The 22843-nt window shown below is 34.7% G+C and overlaps 4 protein-coding genes and 1 long non-coding RNA gene across 8 annotated transcripts; 3 read left to right on the top strand and 2 right to left on the bottom strand.

Annotated features, from left to right (window-relative positions):
• Positions 1–696: 696 nt before the first annotated feature.
• LOC123201749 (peptidyl-prolyl cis-trans isomerase CYP19-4) lies at positions 697–2989 on the bottom strand. Its single transcript, XM_044617311.1, has 7 exons — positions 2833–2989; positions 2607–2679; positions 2239–2286; positions 2119–2142; positions 1443–1625; positions 1255–1330; positions 697–989 (listed from the first exon to the last, which is right to left on the bottom strand). The coding sequence occupies exons 1-7, from the start codon at positions 2905–2907 to the stop codon at positions 851–853; spliced, it is 618 nt and encodes a 205-aa protein (XP_044473246.1). The 5' UTR covers positions 2908–2989; the 3' UTR covers positions 697–850.
• Positions 2990–5662: 2673 nt separating this feature from the next.
• Positions 5663–10029, top strand: LOC123209243 (E3 ubiquitin-protein ligase APD2-like). 4 transcript variants are annotated; one of them, XM_044627124.1, is made up of 10 exons: positions 5663–6166; positions 6284–6393; positions 6475–6603; positions 6715–6811; positions 8171–8245; positions 8325–8407; positions 8825–8971; positions 9126–9195; positions 9283–9634; positions 9806–10029. In XM_044627124.1, the coding sequence occupies exons 1-10, from the start codon at positions 5887–5889 to the stop codon at positions 9891–9893; spliced, it is 1431 nt and encodes a 476-aa protein (XP_044483059.1). In that variant the 5' UTR covers positions 5663–5886; the 3' UTR covers positions 9894–10029. The 4 variants fall into 4 exon arrangements, with proteins under 4 accessions (XP_044483059.1, XP_044483060.1, XP_044483061.1 ...); XM_044627125.1 differs by having other exon boundaries at positions 5666–6166; positions 6287–6393; positions 6475–6601; positions 6713–6811; XM_044627126.1 differs by having other exon boundaries at positions 5673–6166; positions 9818–10029.
• Positions 10030–11507: 1478 nt separating this feature from the next.
• Positions 11508–12371, top strand: LOC123209814. Its single transcript, XR_006501135.1, has 2 exons — positions 11508–11817; positions 11932–12371. It is a non-coding gene; the product is annotated as an uncharacterized LOC123209814 (long non-coding RNA).
• A 1123-nt stretch (positions 12372–13494) lies between these two features.
• Positions 13495–16668, top strand: LOC123206577 (phosphoinositide phospholipase C 4-like). Its single transcript, XM_044623768.1, has 9 exons — positions 13495–13906; positions 14150–14346; positions 14448–14583; positions 14662–14904; positions 15009–15241; positions 15337–15454; positions 15549–15701; positions 15800–15886; positions 15967–16668. Exons 1-9 carry the CDS (start codon positions 13592–13594, stop codon positions 16258–16260), a joined length of 1776 nt encoding a protein of 591 aa, XP_044479703.1. The 5' UTR covers positions 13495–13591; the 3' UTR covers positions 16261–16668.
• Positions 16669–20291: 3623 nt separating this feature from the next.
• LOC123208623 (putative serine/threonine-protein kinase-like protein CCR3) lies at positions 20292–22838 on the bottom strand. Its single transcript, XM_044626153.1, has one exon. The coding sequence runs from the start codon at positions 22836–22838 to the stop codon at positions 20424–20426; it is 2415 nt and encodes an 804-aa protein (XP_044482088.1). The 3' UTR covers positions 20292–20423.
• Positions 22839–22843: the final 5 nt, after the last annotated feature.

Genomic DNA, 22843 nt, shown 5'->3' on the forward strand with positions numbered 1-22843 from the left:
AGTAGAATGATCCTCTCACGTGCGATGGTTTTATTGAGCATGCCAATTAAAATTGTTTGTCAGATACGAAAGCCTTATTTTCAACTGTAATTTCGGGGAAGCCCGATAGGTTTTGTCTTTAACATAAGACTACATCCACGTAATAATATCAAGTAAATACAAAAATTCTACTCTCCTAAATTATACTTTTAGTGAATGCTTGGTTGGAATGGATAGAGATTACTCTGCTAAAGATTTGGTAATTTTTTATTATATTCACCTTAAATATTTTTTCAATTTTAATAATAAAATATTACCCCCCACTAAATGCATGACACATACAAATCCCTAAAGACGAAAATAGGATGGAATCATGGAAGCCAGCAATTGGAGAGGATTCAGAGCTTGACAGCAATTCAACATGGCAGCTAAGGATTAGACGCCGTCAACAGTCGCCGTATGAAGGTTGGGAATTGAGGCTGCGGTGGTAGAGAAGATTTGAAGTTATGGGTGGATTAGAGCACATTAATCATGGTAGGATTATAATTTCCTTTTTATTAATTTTATTCTTTGTTTACAAATTAATGTTTCTTTTATGCATCACTCTTAAGATAATAATTTCATTATAAATAATATATTATTTAGAAGCTTTGATAGGCAGGCATTAATGTTATTTTTTTAATTGATGTCACAATATTGTAAATTCAAGATTATTCCTAACCAAATGCAAGTATATGATTCATTCACTTCAGAAAATTAAATTAAAAACCGAATTAACAGATAATCCTACTTATCATAATGTTCTTAAGAAAAGATCTCTTAACAGAAAATAAAAAGGAAACTGAAAACTAGGGTGCAGAAATGATGGGAACTACAGGGGAAGTTCACCGCTGTCAGTAATTACGACTTTGCTCTTTGGTTCGCCGCTTTGCGTCCCCTCAGCTTCAACCTTGTAAACAACGTCCATTCCTGATAGCACCTTCCCGAATACAACATGTCTGCCATCCAACCTGTAAATAGTCTTGGAGATCAGTTAAGCCAATCTTAAAGTTTGATAATTCTACATTCAATCATCGCTGTTGTTTCCCTATCCATGGATTGGTAAACAAACCCATGGTGGCTACTATGTTGAAGGCCGTACTAAAAAATTGGAAAAATTAAAAAAAACCCTGATTCTGACATGATTAACATAAACTAAATCATTAGATAGTACAATGGCTAAAGGAACCGTTAGATTAGGTTTTCCATCGATTTCTCATGAGTGCAGTTAATTACCAGTTGGTTGTCACAGTCGTGATGAAGAATTGTGAACCATTTGTGTCTGGACCAGCATTTGCCATTGACAAAAGACCTGTTTACAGAAATACAGCAGCAATGTTTGATCATTACAAGGTTTTTAACTCTTGAATCATGCTTCAGGAAAATATAGCATTCATTCAGAAGAATAGGGATATTTATCATACCTGGTCCAGTATGCTTTAGCTTGAAGTTTTCATCAGCAAACTTCTCTCCATAAATTGATTCTCCACCTATTCCAGTTCCATGAGTAAAGTCACCTCCTTGGATCATAAAGCTGGGAATAATCCTGTGGAATGTGCTTCCCTTGAAATGGAGAGGTTTCCCACTCTTTCCAACACCTTTCTCCCCTGAAATGATAAAGATATATAATTAAACACTAACATCAATGATTTGTTGTAATAGGACATGTCAATGAGTGCCATGAATCCAAATTTATTGATGTTTAGCAAGTGTCCAAAACAACTGGCAAAAATGTTCAATCTAACGGTTTCCTGAAACAAATGACAATTTGAAAAATATTCAATTTAGTGGAATGGTTTCCTTAAAACTTGCCAATAGCTATTTGAATGACAGAATAAAACACTTGAAAAGATACTCTAATGCAACATGTTCATTTCGTCCAACTAATATCAAAATTGTGCAGAAAAGTTTAAAAAATAAAACTTGCAAGAGTATATTTTAATGGTTTTCTCAAGCCCAGATTGTTGTTACCTAATAAGATGTCTACATTGATTTGAATAACACCACTTTTAGTTGATAACTCAAAATACAGTTTCAGCTCAACAAGAAAATTTGAATTTGATAAACTACAAACTCATAAGAAAAAGATCAATACTTTACCCGTGCAAAGTGCTCGGAAATTTTCTGCAGAAACAAAAAAAAATGATGTCGTCAATAACACTGAAAAATAAAGCGTGCCTTGAAAGTCCACAATTTTCTATGTGATATGCACAACTATACCTGTAGTTTTAGGAACCGTCTTCCCAAAGAGACCTATCACAATACGACCTGAGAACAACCATTGACTGATAAGCTAGATATTAATATAAAACATGAGAACTTTTGAGGGAAAAAGTCAATTAAAACAGATCAATTTATAACAACAGAAGGAGAAAAATATTTATAACAAAAATACTTAATTCTTATCCAGTGCATTAAATCCCTCTCATGATTGGCAGAATATCCCAATTTTTTCACTAGCATTCAACTACTTCACAGCAAACTAACATGAATACCATCCTTATAAAATCAAGCTTTTCACATAAAAAAATAATCTGCTTTCCATATCACATCTGAAATTTACAGTGATACTGAAAAGTAAAGCATACCAGCAGGTTTTCCCCCAATCTCGACATCAAAGTAAACTTTGTTTGTAATTTCTTTCAAATCTGATTTCTTCGCCTGAAACCCCCAAAAAGAAGTTAAATTTCCACGGATCAGACAAAATAAACAACACCCACTTCGTGTAATCGCATTATCATCATCAAATTGAATCAGGAATCAATCTCGATCTGACAATAAAACAGCATGAAACCAAACAAAATCAACATGAACCTGAATTGAAGTGAAGGTGCCCAATAGGAATAGAGTCCCCAAAAGTGTGAGAGAAATCAGCTTTGTTAAAGCCATTGGATCTCCTGTTTTCTTCAGCCTCTTCTCGATTCGGCAGCAGAGCCGGAAGTGTGGTTTTATATAGAAAGAGCGAACTGTGGCAGGTTGAATCATCCTCCAATAGATTTCTGCCGCGTGGCTTATTTTTGTTTTGGTGAGACGCTATTGGCCAACGAAAATGAGTCACCCAAGTTATAACTTATTCCAGCAAAACGGCGCCGTTTTTGTATAATCACACATTTTATGAACCCACTTGTACCTACCCACCAAAATTTTAAGTTTATTGTAAGGATAAAATCATGCCCTATAAAAACAAAAACATATAAATATCAGATGTTAAATTTCTGGATCTGAAGATGGTTTATACTTTTAATGCCTTAATTTGTATATGGAATTAATTTTATAGTAGAGATACTGATTATAATATCATATTTAAGTATATATATATATTTTATTATATAATTAGATGATTATAATTAAAAATAAAATAATATTTAATTATATGATAATATATTATCTGAATATTCAAATTATATATAAAAAATCAGTTACACCAAGCAAGCACCAAAGGGGCATTGTCAACCAATCAATGTGGTGCATATATGACAGCTTAATTTATTTTTTTATCAAGTGGAACTTCCAACGTGAAATATATAAAAGATTTCAATTATTCCCCATGAGCCGGTCTGTGAGGGTAGATTTGTCCATCACTTAACATTTGAGTACATTGGTAGAAGAATGTGGGAAAGTGTGTGATTTCTCAAACAACGTAAGAAAATGATGGTTGAAGGATAAATTCCGCCCAAACTTTGATGAGATCACCTTTCATATCTTAAGTTTGACAAGTCCACTTTTCGACCCATAATCCACTTTTGTTAATGAAAATTGTTTGATTTCATGATGAATTACTGATTTGTTCTTTTTAGTGAATTTACGAAATTGCTATGAACACTTAATACAAATATTAAGGGTGCATTTGATTGAAGGATTTTAAGATTATCTTAGTAATCTATCTTTTATTCCCTTGTTTGACTTGTTAGTAATAAAAGATTACAGTAATCTTCTATTACCAATGCTGACATGACAGGTAATATAGGTGGTAATCTGATTACCACATTTACCTTAGGTATTTAAAGATTACTGGGGTAATCTTGAGTTTATTATAATTATATTATTATTTATTAATTTTTTGAGATGAAAATAAATTTATTTTTAATTAATATGACAAATAATATAAAAAATATTTAAAAATAATTATATTTAAGAGCATTTAAATAAAATAATTTACTAGTAATCTTTTATTACCTTTAACCAAACACAATAATTACTTATACTTACCAAATTTTATCAAATATAGTAATCATTTATACCCAGTAATCTTCTAAGTAATCTATCTTTAAGGTAATCTTTTTATTTTAGTAATCAAATATTATCCAAATCAAACGCCCCCTAATTCTAATATATTCTTACTTTAATTGAAATTACAAAAATAAGGCATGGGATGGGGAAAATGAAGGATGCCACTTGCCTTCTCGAAGTCCAAGAGGCTTATGCAAATCAACATAAATATTTCCTAAGCAAGTCCATACCATCGAACTTGCTAAAATAAATGGAAGAAGAAAATTCATAACCAAGTGTTGTTCACGATGATGAATGAACAAAGGAAACTTATACTTGCCCAATATAGCATATTCTTTAATCATATTAAGTTAATCAAAGCATTGAGAAGTCACTCACATCCGAAGCTATTGTAAATGAGTTTTTATGAAGAGTGAAGCAATTGCAACTAAGAGTATAAGAGTGGAAGTATGGATTATTTATTAGAGTTCAAACAAAGAGGAGAGAATTTATATATTTGATATGAATCTGTTTTGTAATGTATAGCTTTTTCCAGAAATTTTGCTTTGTGTTTTTTTAAAGAAATTCAATAATAATTTTTTGATAACACTTGCATATGATCATATGTGCTAGTTAGGATGAGTACAAAGGAAAAATTATTCATTCATAATGTTGTCAATTATAGTTTTCGACTGATGTATAATTAGATTTGGGAAGTAAAAGTCAACTATGCGATTCACTACTAAAGTTTCTAGTGATTGTAGAAGAGGTTTTACTAATCTAACAAATGGACTTTTGTTAAGATTCACTTTAAAATCAATAATAAAAGTATTCAACTCATGAAACAAAAAGACTCATTTGAGATTATTTGAGGGAAGAAACTATGTTCTGTGTTAGAAGACATAAACTAGTTAATGAAGTAATTTGTATTTACATAACTTGTTTCGAAACCCAAACCTTTTGTTATCTCTCATTCAATTCTTAATATAGTAATTGCTTAAAAAATTGGAAAATCGCGAGACCAAATCATTGGTTGAGACTGGGGTGGTAAATCCAACACATTAATTTATTTGAATATATTATCTTTCACATTATGATTGATTTTGATAGTTAAGTCTTTTTTATCTACAATAACTTCTTTATTCAATTTCAAATTTACATCTTGTTAGTGTTAATTATCCAAATACTAATTATGATATATTATCGTATACTGAGTTGAAACTTAAATATATTATATAAATTGATAAAAACAATTTTCGATTGTTAGAATTAACGTTTCATTTTGATGGATGGGTGAAAAAATACTATAAACCTTAAATAGCGAAACGTTCAGCTCCAATCAAAGCTGGGGTGGGCAATTATCATTTGCCCAAAATAAAATGGTTATATGTATAAGACTAAAAGCCCTTGAACAAACGGTCAGACTCAAACATAACGACCAGTCCCGGAAAAATGAATAAGAGAAGGAACAGAAAGACTAGAGAAGACTGCTAGTTGAGTCTCCACCACCGCCTCTGAATCGACAACGGCTGATTCCCACTAAACTCTGCATTCTCATCCTCAGTTATCCCTTTTAAAAAAAGGAGGAAGAAAATGAAACTCTAAAGAGTTTTTTTTTATTGTTAAACTTCTTGATTCTTAAATTTTCTTCACCAGATTATGGAACAAGAAACATCAAACGGACATACCCATAGCCATATTCAAAGCGACAGTCAACATGACTCTGTCCCTTCTTCTTCTTTGTCCCCAATCTCTACTTCCCGTGTTCAAGAGGACAATGATGAAACCCAACAACAGCAACAGCCGCAGCAAGAACAACAACAAGCGTCTTCTACGGCGTCGTATCATATCAATATCTCCATTTCAGATGTTGCACGCGGTGGCATGAGAGATGACGTTTGGTCTTGCCTTGTTGTGCTCGTCACCTTCTGGTTCTTCGGTTTGTTTCTTTTCTTTCATTCTCTAATGGAATATAATTCTGGATGCTTGTTTCTACTGAGTTAATCTCATCTTTGATTTTTTTTTTTTTGGTTTTGATTTTAACATTTATTTCCAGCAGCTTCCATGACTATGATTCTTGGTATCTATGGCTCTGTGGATTTACAATTGGGCCCTAATTACTCCCGCCTCATACAAACTAACTCAATATTCGTTCAATCTATTAAGGTGACTTTGATGCATTTGTTCTTCAACTCATTCTCATTGTGCAATGACTCTGCTTTTAACAGTTATATTTTCTCATAACAGGTTGAAGAACTAGACCAGCAAAGTTCTGGATCATTAATTCTATATGGGTTTCACAAACCTCCTCCCTTGGATGTTGAAATCACCTGGACTGAGACTCACAATGCAGTGGTTCAAGTTGATTTGCACAATGCAAAAATCTTACCCACTTGCTATATTCATTGCTTTTACTTCTTTTTAAGAAATTTCTGGAGACTTTGCTTTGATTAATGGGGTGAAATTGTTTTGTCCTCTTGTTTACAGGAGTGGTTATACTACCTTAACAAGGGGTCCAATGTGGATATCTCATACAGAGTAATATCTCCGAGTACCTCACCTTTATCCCTTGTAATTGCGCAAGGTAATTTCTTGTCCAACAATTAGAAGCACTTGGAAATTATAATTTTCTGCCTCATGGTTGAATGTCAATGGTGTCAAGAAGATGTGGTTGCAACATAACATTTTAAGACTTGCAACAAGTGTTGTGAAAACTTTTTAATCTTTGCAACAGACTTTAATTGAATGACACAGTAACTAAAGAGAAATTCTATAGCAGAAGTAATCAATCCAAGACACACAAATTCTCACCTGGTTCATCAATGTGTTTATGTACATGGAATCATTGTTCATTTATTAAACTCTAGTTTCCCTTATATAGTGAAATTCAATATACAGTTTCATCCCAACTGAAATTTTCTAGTCTCGTCTAACATAAGGAGTCTTCCAAGGGTGGAACATCTATTCCACACTTCCAGCCTTGCTTGTTCTGCCTGGATCAAGCTTGTTCCCTTTCCGCAAATCATCATGCTTGGAATGACCAATGGTATGCCATTTGAATGACTTGTTCCTCCTTGGAACGGCTAACATGCTTCTAGAACGGGCAATGACAAAATCCTTAGAGTGATCGTTCTGCCCTTTTACAATGCTTAGAATGATCATTTCTTGCTTTAAATGACCTTGTTCTGCTATTTTATTGTTTGGAACACCTCTTCGCCTCTTATGGAATACTCTTTTTATCAATTCTAGAATTTTAAGTGAAATGTTCTTTCAATTTAAAACACATTTTAACAAAAGTGGCAGAAACAATTTACCAGTTCTTTAGCTTAATAAGATAATAAATAAATTATCGTTTTAACCCTTTTAGAGTCAGTTTTATATAGTAATCAATTAAGCTCAACTACTTAAATGTGCACCCTAGTATTTACGACCGGAATTGTATGACTGCGTACCATTCCGATTCAGAAAAGAAGAAAAAGAAAGAATGTAGTACTTAAATATGCAGAAAGTATAAAGCAAAGAATGGAGAGTTGAGATATTTCTATTTCAGCTCAAGTTCAAGTATATTTACAATGAGCTAAGAGCAGAACATATGGAAGTACAAGGACAATTCTAGAATTCCTTTATTTTATCTTATATCATAGTCTGCTGATATACACCTCATCTCATTATCTTGATTGTGAATCATCTTGTTTGCTGATAACCCAATGTGATAAACTTGAGTTTGGGTTTGTATTTCCAACAGTAACATGAACTGTTCCATTACCAGTATCTTATCAGCCAAGTCAGATATGTTATAGTTCCCCCATATAAGCCCTAAGTTCACTTACTGCTTTATCTTATTGTGTATTGTTATAATAGTAGGTTGTCATTGCATGCTTGAGGAAAAAAAAAAAAAACTTGGTGCTAAAATGTAACTCTGTTTTCTTTAATAAATTTGCAGGCAGTGAAAGTCTTGAAGAGTGGATTGACGACCCATCATATCCTAATACAACTTTGTCGTGGGACATTATACATGGTAAAATATATATGTGAAAATATGTTTTATTACTTCATGATTGATTTTATTACTCTAGCTGGGATGCTTTCCTCCACAGGAAGTGGTAAGATCCAGCAAGAAATTTCTGAGTCTTCAACCTATTATATTGCTGTGGGTAATTTAAACTCTCAAGAAGTGGAGGTAATTTGTCAAAAATTTCATTTCTATATTCTTCTAGTAGAATTTTATCAACTTTGTAATTTATCAAATTGAGATCTGCCATTTGATTTGGCTGCATAAGAATTGTTTACAAATTATTCTGTTACAGTTCTTGAACCTTGTCTTTCTTCATTTTAAATTATTAAATGAGCATAATGGTCTGGTGTGGGAGTTAACGGGAGTTATGGAGAAACTAAAATTTTGAGTTACTTCCCTATAAGCACTCAATAGATTCTTGTGGTACCTGTAGCCCTTTCCAATGAAAATAAATGAGTGCTTGTGATACACAGAATTTTCTTTAGTTGCTATAATCTTGTACTTGGGACTATATTTTACAGAAAATGTTGACAACTTCAAATTATTAGACAATTTATTGCCAAGTAAATTTGCCTTTTACAGGTACAATTGAATTTCACAATCAGTGCCTTCATCTATAATACAACTAAGGCTTGTTACAAGTGTTCACTGGGCAGTCGTCAGTGTAGTTTTACTCTTCCTCTTGTAGGGGCAAATGCTGCTGTCCTAACATCTCCAGGTCCAACAGAGGTAAAAGGATAATATATGTTTAACTTTTTGTTGTTTCAATGCTTTCCTATAGCTGTTCAAGGAATTTTATCCCATAGATTTCCCAGTTCTCATATGTTGGTCAGTGTTGCTATTCTAGTTCTTTATGATTTTGTATGAAATATGGTTCTTTCAGGGTTCCAGCAATGCTTGGTATGTCAAACTCTCATATGGACCCCGATGGATCGCATATGTTGTTGGATCAGGTTAGTTTTGTTTCCCTTTAATTCATTTTTAAGGACTAAGAAAAAATGTCTCCTCTAAATTTGATGCCTCTCAATTTGTAATTGTAGGTGTGATGACCATCCTCATCTTGTTGGCCTTTAGATTCCTCAACGTGTTCCAGTCTACCAGTGGAAATGGAACAGGAATTCAAGCTGGAGATATGGCATCTGAGCGAGCTCCATTGCTTTCAAACAAAGACGACGATCTCTCAAGCTGGGGTTCATCTTATGATTCTGTATCACATGATGATGAAGATTTAGATGAATGGCTAGCAGTAAAAGCTCTTGAAGGAAATTTGTCAAACGAAGGGGAAAATAATAGCAATCCCAGGCGTCTTTGTGTCATTTGCTGTGATTCCCCAAGAGATTGCTTCTTTCTCCCATGTGGACACTGCGCCGCCTGTTTTACTTGTGGAACAAGGTAAATGAACACCAACCTTCCTGTTAAAATGTTGCATTTAATCCTGAAGCAGGCAATTCTTACTTTATCAATCTTTCTGGGGCTCATATCCACTTTTCCTTTGTGCTTATTTGGTTAATACTAACTGCAACATTACAGATTTCAGTTTTTAACTAAGAAATCTAATCCCGGTGACCTCTGCAGGATTGCAGAAGAGGCTGGAACTTGTCCCATTTGTCGGAGGAAGATAAAGAAAGTGCGGAAGATATTTTCTGTTTAAGCAGTCGGTTTGAGTAATATTGTGCAGTTGCTCTTTGTTGATGAAAACTGTAAATTTAATCATCCACTAACACTCTGTATTACACCCTTGAAACTGTTTTGATAGAAAGTTGTGATTGCAATAGGTTACACGGAAATTGTTTGTTCATAAGGATTTGAGTTAAACTCCGAGAAGGAAATATTTAAACATAATGGAAAACAGAAAATGGCATAACAAGAAATCATCCAAGAACACAACCAGTGGAGTTCCTCTTTGTACCTTTTTTTTTTTTTTTTCATCTTTATGCAATATAACATGTGACAGGACTTCAAACAAATTAAAAGTAGAGTCAAAAGACTATTGACAGTTTTGGATTTGAATATGAATTTAGACAAACACCCAACATGTTAATTCAAGAGCAATTACACTGTGAATGACATACTTTGATAGTTCATTAATAGTTTTCTTGAAATCTATCTTTATAGCATAGGAATTCACATCAAACTTTAACAAGAAGCAATTTAGAAGAACTGTTTTACTTAATTACATGTTCATATCACAGAAAGAGTTCATTTGAAAGAGTTACTTCGATTCACTGGTGAGAACCCCATCGACTCATCAGCTCCACCCTCAGAATATCTTAGTCAATTTTTCAGCCACCCCACAACAACATTTGCCACCCTTCATCTCATATGACAACCAACAATCAACGTTTAAAAAGGTGGAATTACCCATTTTCGATGGAATGGACCTGGTTGGTTGAATTTATCGCGTTGAACAGTGTTCCGAGTTTCATGGAACCTCGTTAGAATTGAAGGTGCAACTTGCCTTCATCGCCATGGGGGGTTTGAGAATTCAATGGTTGAGGTGAGAGAGGGCCAAGATGCCAATGACGGACTAGGCGTACTTTACAATTGAGTTGATTTAACGATTTGGCGGTGACCAGTCCGAAAATTCATATGAGAAGTTGGCGGCTCTCTGGCAAATGACGACGGTGAAAGTATACGTGCAACAGTTTGAGATGGTCGTCGAAATAATGCCGGTAACAGATTCAAAAAGAAGGTTAAAGGACAATTGTGGGTGCATGAGCCGATTGATTTGGGGTGAGCGATGGTGATGGCGAGGAGCTTTTAGAAAACAATAAGAGGAGTCGGGTCGGATCAGTTTAACACATGGGTTTCCCCAACAGTGGCCCATAACCCAGGATCCGTGGGGCAAAGCCCTCCCCAGTTTATCTTAATGGCCAGCCCAAGTTCCACAAAAATTACACACCTGCCAAGCCCAATTTCACTCAAAATGTCTCATTAGGATCTCAATAATTGAAGAATATTAGTGTTTAATTAGGAACTTATTAAATTATTAAATATCACTAGGAAAATGATATTAGAATTAGAAATATTATATGGAGTCCAATTTAGATTCAAATCAATTAATATAAACTTAATATAAAGAAGGTGGATAATGCATTTCCAAGTTGAGCAATCTACTCAGTAAGGTCAGTCCAATGAAGTAATATTACATTGTGAAATTCAGGCAGGAGGATGATGGGAAGGGAGGAATGAGAAATAATTAGCTGCAAATCTGTAAAATAATTTGAGTGAACAAATAAATTGAGTCTATTTCAGTCCTTCATATTTTAGTTTATAATTTTGTTTAGTTAGATTCAGACTGTTCCAATACTAACACTTGTGATCTAATGCCAGGGATGTGGTAGAGCTCCCTGGTTGATGCATGGAATGTTTAGATCTAATGGAGGGTGTGGTTATTATGTCAAGAAGCCTGCTTTTCTATTGAATGTTGATCCAAATGGTCAAGTTTTCGATCCCAAGGATAAATTGCAAGTGAAAAGGACTTTTCAGGTCAAAGTTTATATGGGAGATGGAGGGCATTTAGATCTTAAACAAGCACACCTTGATCTATGCTCACGCCAGATTTCTATTGCAGGGTAAGCTGCAAATTGATACTGCATCAACATAAAGCTTAGATTTCAACCTGGGCACCGAATGTACAAACTTTCAATTCATGCTGTTTTATTTTTTATTGTCCATCTGTAATACAGGTTGGCATAGCGGGGGTGCCAGACTGCCAGTAGATCAGATAATGAAGAAAACGAAGACAAAGGAGGACAACTGGGCGCCTGTTTGGCGGGAAGAGTTTGAATTTCCATTGACTGTACCTGCACTTGCTTTGCTTCAAGTTGAAATTCAGGAGTATGACATGTCCAAGAAGGATGACTTTGCCGGCCAAACTTGTTTGCCAGCCAGTCTCCGAGTTGAAAAAAGGGATACCTGCTGTTCCCCTCTTCGATCGAGAGGGAGAAAAGCTGAGCTCAGTAAGGCTTCTGATGCGTTTTGATTTTGTCTGAGACAGTGAAAAAGTAGAAAGTCCATTTCTCTGTATTTTATTTGGTTAAACTTTTCCATAGTTATTTGATCACCCTGTATATAATGTATATTTTAATCTGCTGAACATCATGTGATTCACGGAGTTCTGTTTTAATATTCCCATTGTCCATTTTCTTCCACTTACAGGGGTCAGATTCACACTGGAAACATAAAGGAATTATGATTACAAGTTGGAATTAAATTTCGAATGAATTTAACCACCATATAAAACAAGACCAGAGTTGTTAAGAGGAATATTGCTTGAAGGCTTCATCTATAAAACAAAGAAAAAATAAATAAATAAATAAGTTGTCCTCATCCCATGATCCTTTTCCACTGATAGATGATTTTATGTTATCTACCAGACCAAGTCATCCATCATATTCACAACAAATGATGATATTTTATTTTCTTGCATGGCTTTACGGTCAACAGTCAACTACCCAGATTTTCCCATACGCTTTTTTGTTGGAAAATCTTCTAAAGGAAATTCTTTTAAGTTATTTAAAGACTTGAAACTCTGGTAAACGATAGATGTATCTTTTTTTTTTTTTTTTAACAATTTTGAGTTATTTCTGACTACTTACCAAGTAACAAAGTAGGGACAGAATTTGATCTTTTGAAAATGCCTTCATTGCTGGACAGTTTCCTTCATATCCCCATATGATGTCTTCCAAAACCGGAAGAAATGTAAAATACTTGAGATCGCAGATGCCATAAAACTTCATATAATTTAATAGGAAATATAGCAATACCTCAAATATTTTACATGGTGCAGTCAATTTCACACTGTTCCATATGAGAAAAGGAAAAAAGTGCTGTGTGTGCTTTTATATAATTAATTGATATCTCTGTTCAAAAAGAAGAGGCTTTAGATTTGGTTGTGGACAGGGCCATAAATAAACTTTATCCAGATAAATGAAAAAAACGGAAATGACTTGACAATATTTGGCCATTGCCTCCATAAACCACACAAATACAAATATTCTATACCATGACTGTATCAGAATATGTTCTTCTCCATTTTATGTGATATTCATTTAGTATAGCGAATCCATTTTCGTTCTTAAAGCATGACAGAATTTGTTCTTATAACATCTCCATGTATGGCCAAATTTAAGTCAGTGTGTAACAGTTGGAATTGAATATGCACCATTAAAATAACAACCAAATATCTGCGTATTTCCACGACGACGCAATTAATAAATGAAAAAACGCGCCTTGTTTCCTAGTATAAAAGGTCCCAAACCTTACACATTAGTCTTCCAACCCCAGGCTTTTGTTTCTTCTGTATCAAGGAAACGTGATATTGAAAGATTTTTTGACGACTGAGAGATGGGCAGTTGCAGGTTGCATTCGTGTTTTGCTAGGAAAAGTAGGGTGACGGAGGCCGGGCCAGTGACGGAGGTGAAGGAGATGTTCAACAAATACACGGAAGGTGGGACCCACATGACGGTGGAGCAGCTGCGGCGGTTCTTGGCAGAAGTTCAGGGTCATGTTGGCACGTCAATGGCGGAGGCACAGCAAATAGTGGAGCAGATTTTGCAGAGACGGTACCACCTTTCGAAATTCGCCAGGCGCAGTCTAACTCTTGATGATTTTCAACATTACTTGTTCTCCACAGATTACAACTCTTTTATTCTGAATCAGGTAAGAGCAATTCTTGTGCTTACTGCTGAGGATTGCGATTCATATTTCCGATTTTATTCATGGCTAATATTCTTAGTAAAACAGTTTCAAATCGATTATTCCCAAGATTTTTAGACAAGTTGGACATAAGTGAAATCTATGCACCAACTTAAGGGGAGATTTACTGATCACATCTCCAACTTGCCATAATCTTTTTATTCTATTCTTTTGTCAGTTAGTAGCATTTTACTTGAATTGCTTCAGGTTTGCCAAGACATGAGAGCTCCATTGTCTCACTATTTCATATTCACTGGCCATAATTCATATTTGACTGGAAACCAATTGAGTAGCGATTGCAGCGATGTCCCAATTATTAAGGCACTGAAGAGAGGAGTAAGAGCTATTGAGCTTGATTTATGGCCAAATTCTGCTAAAGATAATGTGCATGTTCTTCATGGAAGGTATATACAAACTCAACAAAAGTCAATTCCTGAAGTTTTCTTGAGTTTTTTTAACTTCTAACATGTTTGTTTCATTCTTCTTGCTGAATTAATGCATAAAGGACTTTGACAGCTCCCATAGAACTAATCAAATGCTTGAGATCGATTAAAGAGCATGCCTTTTCTGCATCACCCTTCCCTGTAATTATTACTCTTGAAGACCATTTGACACCTGATCTTCAAGCTAAAGTGGCTCAGGTAATTTTCATTTTTCCTGGCAATTAATCTGATCTCAATGATAACTGGTTAATCGATTTCTGAAACTTTTGTTTGTAGATGATCACTGAAACATTTGGTGAAATGCTATTTTACCCTGAAACCAAATGTTTAAAAGAGTTTCCTTCACCGGAAGAACTGAAATATCGCATTATCATATCAACAAAACCTCCAAAAGAGTACCTTGAAACTAGAAGTACCACTAGCAAAAGATACAACCCAGTGAACGAAAATAATTCTAATGAAGATACATGGGGGAAGGACTCATCAGACATTTCAGTTGATCAAGCAGATGATGAAAAGGTGGGCTGTGAAATCAATGTAATTAGAAGTTGTAGTCAACCAAATTAATTGAAGTTTAAGGTTTTTACACCATTCTCTTTGTTCTTTCTTCTTGTTGCTGGCAGAGTAGTGATTATGATACAAGTGAACAAAATCAGTATGATGAAGATGATGAAGAATCACGCCCATTATATGGAACACTAGCATACAAGCGTTTAATCGGCATTCATTCAGGAAAACCAAAGGGTCGTCAGTTGAAGGACGAACTAAGACTTGAAGTTGGAAAAGTTAGACGTCTTAGTTTGAGTGAAAAAAAATTCAGAAAGGCCACTACATCTTTTGGAACAGATATTGTCAGGTAATTGTTAAATAGATCTATGTTTATTAATCAACAAAGTTATTCATTGTCCCTTTAACTTTTTGCTAGACTGACCAATTCTAATGCTTCTTCAGATTCACCCAGAAAAATGTATTGAGGATATACCCCAAACAAACTCGAGTTAACTCCTCTAATTACAAGCCACTAATTGCATGGATGCATGGAGCTCAAATGGTTGCATTTAACATGCAGGTATTGATCAGTTTTGTAATGTTAATGAGTGATTTATATTGCCTTTTTTCTAGTATTTTTGAGTTCTAAAAAGCTGTCTCTGTTCCAATGACAGGGATATGGTAAATCTCTTTGGCTGATGCATGGGATGTTCAGAGCCAATGCGGGGTGTGGGTATGTGAAAAAGCCTGATTTCTTGATGAAATATGGTACAAATGGCAAAGTTTTTGATCCCAAAGAAAAATTGCCAGTGAAGAAAATCTTGAAGGTGAGTACATATGCAATTTGATTAAAAATGTTTTCGATCCATCGTTTCATCCCACCCCATTTCTTCTTTTATTCATATAATGTGAATTGACTTGATAGGTAAAAGTGTATATGGGAGATGGATGGCATTTGGATTTTAAACCAACGCAGTGTACTGTTTGGTCTCCACCTCACTTCTACACCAGGGTAATTTTTTCTTCTGTTCTGTGCATACTATAATTTTTGTGAAGATTGGATGTATTAATTTGTGGCAGTGTGTGAAGCAGGTTGGCATAGCTGGTGTACCAGCGGATAAGACAATGAAGAAGACAAAGAAAAAACTGAACAGTTGGAGCCCAGTTTGGGAAGAGGAATTTACATTCGCATTGACAGTTCCAGAACTGGCATTGCTTAGAGTTGAAGTTTATGAATACAACATGTCTGAGAAAGATGATTTTGCAGGCCAAACTTGCTTGCCTGTGTTTCAATTGAGGCCAGGCATTCGTGCAGTCCCCCTTTTCAACCGCAAGGGAGAGAGTTTCAGCTCAGTAAAACTTCTCATGCGCTTCGAGTTTGTCTAGTTATACACACTAATTCTCCGATGTTAGTGTAATTATTTTTTGTGCTGAGCTTTTGCCGTTTTGGGTGTTAGTTGTTGTATATTTTGTAAGAGAAGAGGAGTTAGATCTACATAATTCAGAGAGAAGGAAAAATGAAAATGCGCTAAACAAAATGATAAATGTGAATCTATGCATTGTTTTTGAAGACAAAAGAAATGCGATGGTTGTCACTAGGGAAAGAGATGGTTCCATGATTGATTTGAGAATATAAAGAGTAGAGAATACATATGGACTTGGCTAGGAGCCAGATTCTTCTAAAGAAGAATGCAAGTGATTTGTGTAATGGATAATAAATGTGAAACCTCGATGAGACTAACCCATTGAATTGGTTTAATCGATATTTGAAGCCCAAACTTCACAATTTTTTAATCAGCGGAAGGACTATTTCCTATATAAGTTTTAATATGTTCTCAAAATCATATTTATTAGGTTTAAAAAATCTAAAATTTCACACATAGACTTGCTATCATTAGAATTTTTTGTTAGTGATAAAGTTAAAATCGTCATTTTATTAATAATATTAAATTATTAAATTATTAAATTTTCTCCCATAAGTTTTAAAAACTAACAACTTTATCTTCCCTAAAATTTTCTAACTTTCAAAAGTAATATCCCTCTCCAAAACTTAGGGTTTATTTTCCAAACGCTCTGCCACCACTAGTGACGACGCTTCAACCAATTATCTCCGACCATCAAATCTTCATTCTCCGGGACAAGAAGATATGTCTTCATTGATTTGTCTAGAATCAACGAAGACTTCGTCAATTCTAAAAGAATCGGTGGAGTCAACGAAGACTCATCTTCATAAATTCTTCTGGAATCAACGAAGACGCGTCTTCATTACGTCTCATGAAAGCTTTGGAGAGATGAAGGGTAGTCGTAGATTCGTGGGTTGAAACATCGTCTTTGGTAAAAAAAATGCTACTTTTAAAAGTTAAAAAACTTTAAGTAAATGTAAAGTTATTAGTTTTTAAAACTTTAAAGGGAAAACATGATAATTTTATATATTTTTTTAATATTATTAATAAAATGACGATTTTACCTTTACATTTTTTAACAAAAGTATATATTATCTTAGATTATGTATACAAAATTATACAATTTATTTGTATATATAATTTAATTAAAAACTCTTTGAAATAGATATTAATTTAAGGGAAATTATAATAAATAGCCAAATTATCCCTCCATTAAGCAAAAATACCCAATTTTACTATTTCTAAGAAAAAATGCCCAAATTCCTATTTCTAAGCAAAAACACCCTAATTTTTTTAAAAAATACCAAAATTACCATTCATTACATTTATATAAACTCTCTCACTCTCACTCTCATTACATACATTTTTTATATCACTTAAATACTCACTTTTACTCTCATTTTTACTTAATATCAATTACTACGGGTTCGTTCGAAAAGAAAAAATTTGTATTTCTGAATTCGAATAGAAAAAAGTCAATTCATGAAAACTACATTGAAAATAATATGTTATGAATAAATAGATATATTGAAATATCTTAAAATGTCAATAATAAAAAAATTACTCAAAAATCTAAAAAACCATATCTGAATTTTAAAAACTACACGTTCAAATAGCTTATGAACGAGAAAACCGAAAAATCGATTAAAAATTTCGTAATTATATCATAAAACGTGTCTAAAAAAGCAAATCGTAATTACAAATATCAAATTTGAAAATTACATATCAAAAAAGTCTAGCCTGATCACAAACAAACTTAAAATCATAAAAACCGAAAATCGTAAATTTGATAAAACAAAAAACTGCATAATACACATTGAAATAGTTTTATTTTGGCCTCCAAATTCGATGCAACTAGCAAAGCTGATTGTCGTTATAGAGCTCGAAACGAGCTTCGCGTTGATATATTACAGGCCTCGTAACTTCTCCTGGATAAAAAATTATGGTCGTTCAAAGTCTGTCTCACATATACCCTATAGTTTTAAAAAAGTTAATTTCCACCCAACCCACAGTTTTCACGGACCGCCCCACGGTTCAGTGTAAAATTTTCTACGAACCCCTGTAGATCTCCCCTTGTTCCCCCTCCCCCTAAAATTTTGAAAACGTTAAATTCCCCCCCCCCCCCCCCCCCCCCCCACCCCACACCACAGGCACCTGTGGGAGTTACCACAACGCCGACAAATCTAACCCATTTTTCGGCCAAAAATCGGCATTTTATCCTCTAATTTCAACACAAATCAAATATACACATTTAATAACACAAAATCCCTCAAGAAATTCTAACAAAACAACCAAAAATCAAAACATTTTATGCATTATTCAAAATTGAAACTCTAAACTTTCAAACCTCAAAATCCCCCTCAAATCTTAATAATCCTAACAATAAATTGATTTAAACAAGAAGTTGAATGATATACTATCCTTATTTGTCATTTTTGGTTGTCAGAAAACACGAAAAGTCGACGAAAAAGGCGAAAACCCGTTGACCTGTAGGAGATTCAAATTTTCTCTGATTTTAAACAGTAAAACCGTGGGAAATGTGGGGTTTATATATAAGGGCAGTTTGGTTATTTATCAAATTGAGGGTATTTTTGCTTAAACTTTAGAGTTTTAGGTAATTTTGCTTAACACCCTTTAATTTTGAACATTTATTATAATTTTCCTTAATTTAATGTCTTAATAACAGATATCATATGATTAAATAATCAAATTATATTGTTTATAGGTAAAAATTAATTATTAACACTTCATTGATTGAATAATTATAATGTCTTATTAAAGATTAATAGTACTCTATATATAAGTGATTATCAAATTATAGATCCGAAATGAATCCATCACTTCCAACATGGTGAAATGCCTATGGTTCGTGCATAATCAGGGTAAATTACAATTTTCGATGTCTTAGGCTATTGGACTTAAAGTATAACTATCTATGTTTGAAAGATCAAAACATAATAGCTCAGAAATGAATGGACTTTTTTCCTTTGAAAATTGTTAAATAAAACCGACCACCTCAGAATGTGGACCAGCTGCATATTTTGTGAAAAATGGTGATGTACATATTGAACCGACCAGCAGGCACCCTCTCGGTCACTCCAGGGCCTGTCAATTTGCATTCCAAAACGTTTACCTCTGCTTAATGTTTTTATAATTGAGCCAATAATTTTTGTTTACAATGTTATTTAATTATTTTTTTGAACGAGAAAATCATAAGAGTTTGGGTTGTCTTTTCAGGACAGACTGTATTGATTGATCTATGATACCATTCAAAAGAATTTTCTATGATTAAACAATGTGAACCCAATTTGTTTCTGTGTTTTAGAAGAAGAATCTGATGTCCACTGTTTTAACAGTAATCAAGGGAACCTGATGAGCTTTTGTTCTTTATTTACGAGCCTTTAATGCATATTCATACATAGACAGACTGAGTTGTGTTGGCTGAAAAATCCAATGATAAGATACTATTTACACGTTATCCCTCAATAAAATATGAAGCCAAAGTGAAATTGTTTAAAAATCTCACGTTCACCACCATTGTCTTTCCCAGGGCAGCCTGTAAACTCATCACCCGCGGCCGCTGGAATCTTACACTTTATGCCCCCTTTTTGTTGATTTATGATTTGATTTGGTTAACTCTTATTTAACTTGATGCTCATATAGAAGAACAATATTATATATTTAAATACATAAATATATATATTTATATATATTATTATATAATTAAATATTTTTAATTTTTAATTTAAAATTATTTAATCATCACGTATACATAATTTTACCGACATAAATATCATCTTGATTCCAGTTGGCTGGTATAACTATGTACGACAGGTTGTTCCACTAAATTTTAGTGCTTGATTGCTTCAAAGTCTGCACCCTGGTCCTGGAATAATGATTTTCTTGGAATCCGTACAAATCCCCTCCCCCGATGTCTCCCACACCAGCTGATTTATTTAGTTACTTGGCCTAAAGCACAAAAAAGGTGAACAAGGCGACAGAAATAACAAGAAATTAGGGGACATCATTCTCTATAAGTGACCACTAAATTAAGTCTATCAATTAACAAAAACAAAGGTGTATACCAAGATGAAATCACAAGTTGAGAACCAAAAATTTGAAACAGTAAAAAAATGAAAAAAAAAACTACATGAAATATGGGATTCGATCAGAAGGGAATGAGAATGTAGTGGTAGAGAAGCTAACAGCATTAGTATCCTCATAAAGAACCAGTGCCCTCTCCAAAGTAGCAACAATGTCTGTTACACTTGGCCTCTCCTTTCCTTCTAAGTTGACACATTGAATGGCAATGGCAGCCACCACCTCCAACGCCTCCCTCTCATTAATATCTGGCGCCGCCACCCTCTTATCTAACACCCGGTTTAGATGCCCTGCTGTTATCTCTGGCTCTGCATATGCTACCAGGTCCTTTGCCGTTCCATATTCATTTTTAAACACAGCTTTTTTTCCTGTGACAAGCTCCAATAATACAACTCCTAAGCCATAAATATCAGTTTTTGATGTTAGTACATTTAGTACATAATACTCAGGATCTATGTACCCAAATGTTCCAACTGCCTTGGTTGACACTGATCCTTGATCAGTCAACAGAGATAATCCAAAATCAGAGACTCTAGCAGTCCAGTTAGCATCTAAAAGTATATTTGAAGACTTGATATCTCTATGAATTATTGGAGGCACTGCATAATTGTGAAGATATTCAAGCCCTCTAGCAGCATCTAAGGCAATTTTGATTCTCATTTTCCATGAATTCAAAATGTTGCTGTTCATTCCAGTGTAGCTCTGGTTATGCAAATGGTCATGAAGTGCCCCATTGCTCATGTATTCATACACCAAAAGCCTCTCATCTTTTTCTTCGCAGTATCCAATTAGTCCCAGTAAATGCTTATGATGAAGCCTTGATGACAATGCCAATTCAGACTCAAATGCACTTTCTTTCTCCTTGGATTTGATTATCTTTGCATAATTTTCTCCCCTTTTAATCGCGACTTCACGTCCGTTCTGGAGCTTGCCCTTGTAAACACTGCCAAAACTTCCACTGCCAATCTTGTTCTCCGATGAGAAGCTGTTGGTAGCAGCGGCAAGTTCCGAGAGTGAAAAGATTTCAGTCTTATCTGTGCGAGATGAATATGATGATCCACTTCTTTGGCGTCCCAATGTCTTTGAACCCTGGCGAGTAATTGAAAACGTTCTTAAAGATGGCAAATTTGAGCCATTGTTAGCCATATTTACAGCAGCAATACTGGGATGATCGGAACTATAAATTCTGTTGTGCAATAAACGATACACTCCAGCACATAAACAATAAACAACAGCACAAATTCCTGCAAAGGCTCCAACTGAACCAACAATAATAAATATCAAAGAAAGCTTATTTGGGGGTTTTGTTGGAGAAGAATATGGATGTTGAACTGGTGATGGTGCTTGTGCTACTGATGGCAATGGCACTGAAAGTGGGAGCTCAATTTGGCATGATCTACAAATATATCCAGAGCCATCACACAGGGACTCAGAATTCGGATAAACGCCACATGTGTTACATGAACTTTCAACACAGGGACCCGGAATTATCATTCCCAATGGCACAACACTTTGTAAATTATATGCATTAAGCCACCCTGGTCCCCAACAAATGATAGAAAAATTCCTGGTGGTTAACCCACATATGAAGCTCACACCAGCAACAATGGACTCAAACGAAACATCACTTATTGCAGCAATCTCGGAATCAACCATTTTTGAGTCTCCCCAGCATGTAATCAATCCATTTCTTTCCCTAATAGCACAACTAAAATTTGCTCCCAATGCAAGACCAGAAAACTCATAAGCTGAACTGAAAGGAACATTTAGCTGCCCAGAATTATTATTACCTTTACAAACTAAATGCCCATTTTCATCCAACCCACAGGCATGAGACTCTCCAGCAACCAAAGTCGACATTGACAAGTTACCAAACTGCCTTTGAATGTTATCTCCAATTCTATTCTCACCCCAACAATAAACTTCGCTGTTGTTACTCAAAATCCCACATGTGAACCCGCTCCCTGATGTGATTGTTTTGAAGTTAAACTCAACATCAGGTGATGGAAATGAAGACCTACCTCTCCAACATCTGACCAAGCCAGAGTTGACCTCTCTAGCACAAACTTGATCATCACCGACAGCTACATCTGTCAATCGAACGGTGCGGTTATAATACAAACGTCTTGGTTGAAAGGTTGAGTTTACGACAACATTGGTGTCCCAGCAATGCAAGCTCAAACCATCCGACCTGAGTCCACAGAAGAAGTTACGGCCACCAGAGATAGCCTGGAAAGAAACATTTGGCAAAACGGTGACATGTTCACCGTCTTGGAAGCATAGTATTCTTTGTGCGGGTTCACCAGCAATGATACCGCAAACGGTGGTGGTATTATCAGTGACGATAAATGTGGAGGCTGAGCCGAGAGGATTAACGGGTGTAGTCAGCAAAAAGATGGTGGCGATGAATGTGATAAAGATGGAAGTAAAGAGACGAGAGAGCCTTGTTAATGGTGTCATTTGAA

The sequence above is a fragment of the Mangifera indica genome, chromosome 2 (assembly GCF_011075055.1).
Source record: "Mangifera indica cultivar Alphonso chromosome 2, CATAS_Mindica_2.1, whole genome shotgun sequence".
NCBI lineage: Eukaryota > Viridiplantae > Streptophyta > Magnoliopsida > Sapindales > Anacardiaceae > Mangifera > Mangifera indica.